The following is a 10,351-nucleotide window of genomic DNA, read 5'->3' on the forward strand; positions in this document are numbered from 1 at the left end:
ATGTGGGATATCTGCAAGCACTACCCAAATTGATCTGTGCAAGAGTGATATATGCATTGCTGGAATGTCATTGTCATGTTGATAACACACTTTCAGCATTGTCACATGTGTCACACTCCTTTATGGGTTATTTTGGGTAGAACTTATGATAATCTTACATCCAGTTAGATCATACAAAAAAAGCTTAAAATAAAATTAATCAATATCTCAAAGCTGTTGGCTTCTTGCTGACTGTGCAGCACAGTTGAGCCCCTAACTGTTGCAGTTTCCAAAAATACAATTGATGTTTAAGTTGCAAAACAATAAATATTATTTCAAGCAATTATTCCATCTAGTTAGACAACTGTCTGACATAATTTTCTTATAATTATCTGCAAAGCCTGATAAACAAAAGGTGAAAGCAATAGCCACAATCATAACAAAGCATCTTGCATTAGAAATGGACAGCCAGAAGATACCTATCCAGACACTTACACTTAGCCGAAGAAATGGTTGACAATAAAGTCTCGGGCCTCGTTGCTCTCAGCACGGTTGGCTGCTACGGGCTCAACGGGAACCTCAGCGGGGATGGCGGCCACGGGTGTCCTGCAGGGGTACCTCTTGGCCAGGTTGTGGAGGGCACAGCACGCGACAATGGTGTCGCAGCACCGTTCTGGAGCCATTCAGAGCTCAGCGTGAAGGCAATGGAACCTCCGCTTGAGTTGGCCGATTGTCCTGTACAGAGCGCATGGATCAAAACCACATGTTATTCCTTCCCAGAAACCCAATAGCAAAATCGGACAACAGCGTGGAACGCAAATACTCAAGAGGATGACACGCAACAAGGACAAATTTACAGCTGAATTCGAATCGCAAATTGGCTGCCGTGCCCGATATCACACCTCCTAATTTTTCCAGCCCAAGCTCCAGCCCATTGCTCCAGGATATCGAAAGCTGGGCATTATGCATACCATTTTATTTTCCTTCCGAATTATTTTTACACTGCGTTCACATCCGGGGTCACCTGAGGTTAGCCTGTGCAATGTGTTTTATAGAAAGCAACAAGCAAAGTGCAGCTTTATTCAAGCGCTATCCTCAAAGGGTTTCGTGGATATGCTTCCAAGCAAACACCTGCATATGCACAGGCCAATATGTTAGAATTTTTTGCTACCCGATTGCTGCCAACGCTGTAAGAATTAACTTGTAACCAAGCTTTATACTGAAACAAATACAGTACCATCAAAATTTCATTCTACATGTTACTTGTGAGACAGAGTGAAAAGAGAAAGAGAGCCAGACTCTTGTCTTGTTGAGCCTTTCCCCTTCCACTCTCCAGGAATAGATGTTCGTGGTAGCGCAACCCATCTACTTTCGTCATTGATCAATAAGAATCCGTCTTGTAAGTCTGGGAGATGTAAGACGTAAAGCACTTGATATAACGCCTTATCCAAGTACTCCTACCCTTTGATTGTGCCGCTAGTGTTCCTATTAGTTAGAGGTCCACGCACCGCCATTTCTGACTCAAGTGGAAGCTCCTGGACGCATGCAGCAAAAGTTTTGGTAGAGGGTCTTATGGCGCTTTCACAACGGAATCCAGTGATGTGATTGGCCTAAGCCTTTTTGGAGCACCTTTCGGCGCAGCCAAAACAGTGTTTTGGAGCAGAAAAAGTGGCCTTTGGAGCAGCCAAAACAGTGTTTTCGAGCAGCAAAAGTAGGTTTTAAAGCAGATATTCTAATCAAAATCAAAATATTTGTTTTAAACGCTGGACACGCCAAGGGAATCTTGCTCGCCGTAATAAACCAATTATGGTCAAGTTCGGCCACCTAGGAGTCTTTCAAGAAGTAACTGAAATGCCAATGACATGACACATTTCTTTTTGCTTTTCGAAACATTCTGCAAGGCTGGAGCAAGCTTTGCTTTAGCTTAGGGTAGTAATGAATGTCCAATTTCAATGTCTCCAAAGAGACATTGCGACATCCCACAAGTGTACAGTGCTGTAGGCGTTGCCAAGCAATTCCGAAAAACCGCTTTCCGCCGTTTTATTGATTGCTGACGTCCAGATATTTGTCAAGAGTAATTAAATGTAAAACAATGAATCGCAAGCGTCCCGGCTGGTGATTCTGTCGTGAAATTATGTTCGCATCGTTGGTTCTCATGCACGTGAGGGCAACTCCGGCAGGCTTGCAGGTGCACGTGCTTCGTCGCGCGAGCGAAATGGCTGTTCGATCGAAACCGAAACCATGCCTCTCCGCTCCGTCGCCAACTGGTTGCCAAACGTCTATGCAAAATGTAACTGCCCAGCATGCGACAAAGAAGAGTTCAGCGCCGTGTGCTTGCAAGGCCGGCAGGCGAGGTATGAACTAAACACAGAAAAAAAGAGCCTGAGCGCATTGATGTAAGACATCGCGAGCCAGGGTCGCTTTGTGGAACGACTGAACTCGAGATAAACAAGCGCGCTCTGCGGGTTCAGAGTGCAGACATTCCCTTCTTTGCTTTAGCTCACTTAAACTTTTTTTCGCGACACATTTTTTACGTACCGGGGTCCCTCTCGAAAGGAAGCCCACCAAGAAAAACCTAGGTAATCAATACTTCGACACAGCAGTCTTTGAGTTAGAGAGGGATTTTTGTAGCAGCGTATGTTTTAAACAAGAACATGAATGTTGATTAACATGCGGCGGTCCTTATGTTTCAGTTTAGGAAGCTCCATATCTGCAACGTCGTTTGGCCGTTGATTTCAGGAGCGAGAGCTTCAGCTCAAAAAGTAACTCCCGCCGCGCCGAAACATAGTTTCGTTTCACAGCGTCACGTCATGGCTGGTACCCAGCACGCTAGCGTCGCAGCGCACTTTCCCGGCATCTATCGCTAAAAAAAAAAAAAAAAAAACGCGAGACGAGACACGCTTACGAGACGACGAGAACGTGAAAGAAGAGGCGGCATGGCGGAAAAATCCATGCAAAAAACCATGGACGATTGATGCAGGGTATTTTGTGTCGCGCGGCCGTTTTCGCCGCCTAGCTCATGCATGCTCAGTTACGGTACTTAGTTTAGTTTCGGTTTTGAAAGGCGACCAAAATTGGCCCTTTGGCGCAGGCTTGGCGCAGATTACCCATATTTTGACAAAATGTAGCAGGATGTAGCAGGGTTAGCCCCTTGGCGCAGTTTGGCGCAATTGGCGCAACCATCACATCACTGGAATCCCAAGCAAGATTTGCCTGAACATTTGAGATTGCAGCGACTCATCATCAGTCGTGAATGACGTGTAAGATGGTGTCTAGAGACTATTTGTGGAAACCTGTTATTGCATACTCAACTTCAACATTGTCCAAAATGATGCCTTGGCACTACTCTTAAATCCATCGATGAGAGCAGAATAGGTCATGCTAGGCATGTACTCTTGGCCAATCGGTCAAGACGGTCAGCAACACACAATCGTTTGCGACTTACAGCGATGTGCCGCTATTTTTGGATCACACGCATCTTAGCACGCACGAGCTTAGCTGTACTTGTGCACTCAATATGAGTACATACATATCTAGCACGTTTAGTTAGTTTCCATTAAACACCCCGAAACTGACATTTCAAAAAGTAGACATATGAAAGTGCCAAGGCACAGTGTTACTTCCACTGCTGTGTCTAGGAAAAAAATTCCATTGTCATTAATGCTTCTTTTTGTCCAATTAACAAAATATCAACTTCTGTCCGGGTCTTGCATAGCACTGGCACCTGAGGTGAGTTTAGTACTTGTCCCCATTATTGCCAGTCCTGGGGACCTAAGACATAACTGAGGTTCTGCATTTTCAGTCTCAAGCGATAAAACCCAATAAAGTGTGGTGAGGTAAGTTTCGAAAGTTTTATTTTAAACTTAAATGGTCAGTACTTTAGACCATTACAGGTGCATGTGACCGAGTAAACAGAGTATAGAAGCATGTGACCGAGTAGTCAACTATCTTATCTCCGTGCTTTCAAACAATTCTGTTGGAAGCACACTTTAGGAAGTATTTGGGTTTGTCATCGATGCAATTTGCGTTCCTTTGTCCATCATGTTTGCTGTGGTCGTCTAGAGGGCGGATTTGGAGCGTTCTCATTGTTTGTCAAGCCATTTGGTCTTACTTTTGTTCTGGGAGGAATGGAATGTCATTCTGTTCCTATTGTAGGGAGCATAAAAAAAAACAACCAAAGCCGTTTAAACAGCCTCTCTCAAGGTGCTATCTGGTTAGAGGAAAGCAGCTTTAATAGTCCTCCACATGTGAAGAACAAAGAAGCGTGCCAAGAATTACGTTTGCGAATTTTGCGATTAAGAATTTGTCGTCACAGCACATGTATAACCAAGGTTACGTTTGCCATGTCCGCAAGTGTTGCCGCTTGACGAATAACTCAGATATGAACCTAATCTACTGCATTCTCGACAAACCTGCTTGAAAAAAAACGTAACTGGTCAATAGATATCGACCGGAAAAAGGCAGTAAGCTTTCGACTAAAAATATTCATCGATAAAAACTGAAAATTTCATACTCACAATAAAAACCGAAAAAAGTATGCAGATTCCAGAAAAACAAAAACTGAAACCGCAGAACCCTAGGCAGCTATTATAAGTTGTATTGATTCGTAATCTCAGGATACTACTTTCATCTTGCTTACATAAAACCACGGTATCTTATGCTTCGTTAGATTAATATAAAAATTGGTATGAATATTTTTATGCCATAAAGAATAGCAATAGACGTAAGGAGCATGCACGTGTTGCACATATTACGTCAAGACAGCTAGTCGTCTCGAAATGTCTTGCATGAATATCTCTGTGCCCTTCACAATATATGGCCTAGATTTACCATTCAACGATGCTTCTTGTCGTCGTGTGTGCCGTATTGTATGCGACCTCGGCTGCTGATGACGACGACAGGAATGGCGTCATCAGCCATGGTTGACAGGAGTAGCCGCTGTCACCAAGCAGCAGGCCGTCGTACTCTCCACTGGCCAGCTTGACTGCCAAGGTGCTCTCCGTGAAGATCCGAGAGTCGTGGGTGCTTCCAGGCCACCTTGCAACCACGTTGCGAATCCGAGAAGAGGCGTGAACGACCACCTGTACGTTGATGGAATGGTATCCATGGCGGTTGACGTACGCCTCCTCGTGCACATGGGGTGCCTGGATCCGGACATGGGTACCGTCAACAGCACCCACGACCAAAGGAAAGCCGGCCATGTCGTAGAACTTGTGCTGCAAGGCTGCCCCCTCCGCAGCGTCAGGCCATCTGCGTCGTTGATCCCCTCAGCAATTAAACCACATATAGCAAACTTACAGCTACAATGCTCATGAATACCTTTTTAATGAGGAATGCTAAGGACTTTGGCTGTGCCCTTCAAGTATGTGGTAGCAGTAAAGTGCCTCAGTAGCACCTATTCAATAGTGAAGTTTGCATGTTTTCATAGGATCCCTTTTTATTTTTGTTCAGTTACCAAGACCTATAAAGTGACTGTGATTCGGTGCAAGTCCTTACCAAAAGTGCAAACGGGTCGCTTTCTGAGGTTTCTCAGAAAAATGGCGTGCCCGGGCTTTTTCCAATCGGGCAAGTAGGCCGCTTACGGCCGTAATCATTTTTTTTTCTATTGAAAAGGGGGGGGGGGAAGGGGGGGGGGGGGCTAGTTACCAGTAGGTAGAATATTACTGCCATAAAAAGGCAACCTACAAAACATCCCTATCACCAGCAATTCAGATATATTTTTAGTGTATTTACTTTACTTCAATACGGCTGGCAAACTACAATTAAAAGGAAAAAAAAAGGACCCTTACCGTATGAAGTCTTGTGCTCGACGAGCCAGCGCTATGGTGACTTGCCTCACAGCCCGTGAAGCACTTGACACATGCACGCGAATGTAGTCGCCTGCAGTGATCAGAAAGTTCCCAGTTGCGTAGAACTGCAAGGCGATGATCACTTGCTGCTCTGCAGAGAGGGCGCGGCTACGACGAGCACGGCGCTCCAAGTCCGGACGCAGTGTGTCGGCGAGAAACATTATGCCCGCTCTTCCAAATCGGAACCGTTGCTGCAGCCCATCCTCGTCGAAATCCTCAAAGGGGTCCAGGCGGTCCCGCAGCACACGCTGTCGCCTCATCATTGCCGCTGCGTACTGCGCGTCCGTGCGGTCTCTTCTGTGTCGGCGATTCCTTGCGTTGGACATTCTGCCCGGTAGCAAAGTCGGAAATCGGTCCGCAAATCTTATCAGTCAGTCCGTGGCCGGTCGGAGGGTTTGTCGGTGGGTCGGTCGGTCGAAGGGCAGAATACAGACAGGAAAACTCAGATGATAACCGAAAACGAGAAACGCGCGTTGCGTGCAACGAGGCAAAACTGGTTGTATAAACAAACGCCGTGCACGCGACACGGCACACACGGCGTTGCCAGACTTGGAAGCGACGGTCGACGCACTTGCTTTTTGCAAAACGCGACAACGGAAAACTGCAAAGCACTTTGACTAGGTGTCTTGTCTACGCTTCCACACTTCGAAAGAAAGAATTTCGATGCAAAAAAGAAACTATCCTTTTTCTTTTCAATTGAGCAAACGTTTCTTGCAAGTTACAACTAGATTCAGCCGAAAACGGTTCCCATAAAGCAAACGTTGTATCATAAAAAAAATAATGATTTATTTTTTTCAGCACAAGGTGGCGCAGGCTCCAGCCCAATAATAAAGGACGGAATTGTTTTATGTCCAGCCATTAAAGTTTCGTACTAGGTACAATGTAGGTACAACTAGGTACTTTCGGTACCTGCTAGGGACTTTGGCCAACGCTAACCGCGGTTAGCTCTTCGAGCAAGCGGGCCCTGGTGGTGTTTTGACCTTAGGAGCACAAGGCCCATCCACCTCAGGTTCAACAGGTTAGGTTATTATTGGTGCATTAGCTAGAAGCTTATCATGCAGATATGAATTTTGACTCATGCAGTGATGTGATTGGCCTAAGCCGTTTTGGAGCACCCTTTGGAGCAGCAAAAAAAGTGTTTTGGAGCAGCAAAAGTGGCTTTTGGAGCAGCTAAAACAGTGTTTCGGAGAAGCAAAAGTGACTTTTGGAGCAGATATTCTTAGAAAAATACAAATATTTGCTTGAAGTGCTGGACAAACGAAGGACACTCTGCTTGCCGCAATAAACAAATTATAGTCAAGTTAGACCAGTAAGACCACCTGGGATTCTTTCAACATGTAACTGAAATGCCAATGACATGACACATTTTGCAATGCTTCAGTTAAATGATACATATATATGTACCCGCTATAAGTAAATAAGAACCAAAGTGCACATATGAAAATTTATTCGAAAATTACCATCTTAGTAGTAAATAGCGCAGCATTAGGTTGACTACTGATAAAATAAATGAAAGCAGTCTCCAACGGATGAAACACGTAACTACTGCACTGCAATGCGAAATTGTCGCGCGAGCGGAGATGGCTGTTCGATAGAAATCATGCCACTCCGCTCCGTCGCCAAGTGGTTCTTAAAATTGTATACAAAATGTAACTGTCCAACATACGACAAGAAACAGTCCAGCGGCACGCGCTTGCCAGGCCGGCAGGCAAGCTACAAACTAAACACACAGAAAAAAAAAAAAAAAACCTGAGCACATTGATGAAAGACATCGCGAGCCAGGGTTAAAAAGTTCTTGGAGCGCTTTGCGCAACGACTGAACTCGATACAAACAAGCGCGCTGTGCAGGTTCAGCGTGCAAACATTGCATTCTTTGCTTTAGCTCACTTTTCTTCACCAACTTTCTTTCGCAGCAGATTTTTCACGTACCAGGGTTCCTCTTTAAAGAAAGCCAACCGAGCGAAACCTAAGTAATCGATACTCTGACAAAGCACCCTTTGAGCTAGAGAATCTTTTGTAGTAGCGTATTAAACAAGAACAAGAATGTTGATGAACATGCGGCGGTCCTTAAATTTCATTTTAGAAAGCGATATATCTGCAGCGACGTGGGGACGGCAACACCCGACGTCGCGCGACCACGGTGACGGAAAGGCAGGGACCAAATATAGTTTACCCATGGCCGTTGCTCTCAGGAGCGAGTGCTTCTGCTTATGAAGTAACTCCCGCCGCGCAAAAAAAAGTGGTTTCGTTTCCGAACATGACGGCATGGCTGGTACCCCATGCACGTTAGCGTCGGAGCGGCCGCACACGCCCGGGTCTATCGTTAAAAAAAAAAAAAAAAAAAAAAAAAAAAGCGAGACAACGAGGGCGCGCAGCTATACATGGCGGGAAAATCCGTGCAAGACCGGATGAACAATTGATGCAGGGTACTTTGTGTCGGGCGGCCGCTTGCGCCACCTAGTTCACGCGTGCTCCATTACGGTACTAAGTTTAATTTCGGTTTAGAAAGGCGACCAAAAACGGTCCCTTGGCGCAGGCTTGGCGCAGATTACCCATATTTTGGCAAAATGTAGCAGGATGTAGCAGGGCGAGCTCCTTGGCGCAGTTTGGTGCAATTGGCGCAGCAATCACATCACTGCTCATGAGCTATTGTCTCAGACATTATTGTTATATGGTTGTTGCTTCTAATTACCAACATGGCTTAAAAGTCACAATTTATCATTATGAATTGCGTTTTAATTTTTTACAGACAATAAAAATTATTTGGTTTATCTTCAGGTTCCTACTCTCGGGCTGCTTCTATTAATATTTCTAAATAATGTAGTCACCCTTAAAGGAAAGCTGCTGTTATTGTGGCGATGATATGAAGGTTTTTAAAGGTGCTCATTTTATTGTTGATTGCAAGAATGTTTCTCTGCACGCTGTGCCTAATGCCTGGCTGAAGACATTCACACCGCAGTGGTGTACAGCAAAATAATGGCTCCTAACATACTGTAGTAGTATACAGTAAATTAGTTGCACCTTAATCCTATAAAAAAAACTTGAGTTTTACTTTTGTGCAGACATAACACCTGAGAATATTCTTGCAGCCAATGTAAAGAAGTGTACAGGATCTCGACGAAAAAAGGATGGCCTTTGACAACGAGGTATTTGTAACTCTAAACTTCAAAGCTCTTTTCGTATCTATTTATATATTTATTATTTCTATATAAATATACATCATTATTTATATATGTTATTTATATATTTATATATTATAAAAATTTATTTTATATCTATTTATATTTTTTACATCTAGTGACATGTCTTGAAAAGCCACCACCCCAACCGTTTTTGATCTGTTTCAATCTGCTACTATTTCAAAAGCAAGTTCTACATCTGAAAGTAATGAGGCTCGTGCTACAGCAAAACAGAGAACTTCTGGAAGCCCTGCGAGCTGGAAACATGCTCGGTAAAGCCACATTTCCTCACTTCTGCCAGAGCCATTCAATGAAGTGCAAGACTCAACAACATTTGACGAGACAATCCAGGATGCCACAAGAGATCAGCTGGTAAGAGTCTGCTTAATATGCACTGGTAAAACTTAGGGTTATCTGTAAATGGTTTACAAATACTCTTGTATGAAATTGCAAATATGACAATGGGTATCTAAGTTCACATCAAAAAAGAAATAACGGAGCATTATTCGTTTCTCGCTAGGGGTCATACACAATCTGCAAAAGTGGCGAAAGCAAGACTTTAAAATGGGTGTCTGGCCAGAGTATATGTATATATCATACATCTCATTTCATAAATAAGCACAGTAATTGATTGACTGATGCAGTGACCCAAGCCACTCAACATTTCTGTTTGTCATAACTTCTTAGGGCGCATATTTCTAGGTACTGTTGTTATACAGAGCATATGCCACGTCGTGTGTGTCCTCTAAACAAATCGCAGAATAATCTGATGGATATATATAACATAAATGAGAATTTTGAGTCAACAAGAGGTTAGGCAAATTTTTGCTATCACTGGGGCATTTCCTTCTCGGGCCCCCGTACCATCTCGCCGACCGGCCACAACAGGAAGAACTACCTCCCCTGAGCGCAGCGGCAGTCCCTCGCGGGCCAACCGCCCCAACACCCACTCCCAGTAACCCCCGAAGTCCCCAAAAAAGAAGCCAAAGTGAAGCTCAAGAGGTTCACCCGGCCGCCACCGCGAGCCTTCCCCACGCTGACCGCCCAAGTGAACCCATCCCCCTACCACGGAACTTTGTGGCACCCCCCCGAATGCATCAAGCTCATCAACAAATGGAGGCCCCCCAAGGCATTCCACGTGTCCTCGACCTCGTCCTCAGCCCCGCCCGGCCTACAGCCGCTCTGGTGAATGGAGTGCACACCTTGGTGCTTATCCAGAATGTCCTCCTACCAGAGGACCTCCTGGCTCAACCGATACGTGAGGCTGGCTTTCCCGCCCTCTTGTCTCCGTCCTCGCCGGTGTCCGGGCCTTCCTTGGCCGCCGACTCTCTGAAGGAAACCTCC

The 10,351-nt window shown here is 45.0% G+C and overlaps 1 protein-coding gene across 1 annotated transcript; it reads right to left on the reverse strand.

Moving 5' to 3' along the window:
* Positions 1-4,805: 4,805 nt before the first annotated feature.
* Positions 4,806-6,302, reverse strand: LOC115323366 (putative nuclease HARBI1). Its single transcript, XM_040219787.3, has 2 exons — positions 5,769-6,302; positions 4,806-5,229 (listed from the first exon to the last, which is right to left on the reverse strand). The coding sequence occupies exons 1-2, from the start codon at positions 6,152-6,154 to the stop codon at positions 4,806-4,808; spliced, it is 810 nt and encodes a 269-aa protein (XP_040075721.2). The 5' UTR covers positions 6,155-6,302.
* Between the last annotated feature and the right edge of the window lie 4,049 nt (positions 6,303-10,351).

Source organism: Ixodes scapularis, unplaced genomic scaffold (assembly GCF_016920785.2).
Source record: "Ixodes scapularis isolate PalLabHiFi unplaced genomic scaffold, ASM1692078v2 PGA_scaffold2__306_contigs__length_199485367, whole genome shotgun sequence".
NCBI lineage: Eukaryota > Metazoa > Arthropoda > Arachnida > Ixodida > Ixodidae > Ixodes > Ixodes scapularis.

What these genes read in the sequence shown, in the direction of transcription:
- LOC115323366 (XM_040219787.3), bottom strand. Translation starts at nt 6,154, where the DNA reads ATGTCCAACGCAAGGAATCGCCGACACAGAAGAGACCGCACGGACGCG. An exon ending in CGAGCACAAGACTTCATACG is followed by an intron (nt 5,230 to 5,768) that starts GTAAGGGTCCTT and finishes TCAACGACGCAG; the next exon opens with ATGGCCTGACGCTGCGGAGG.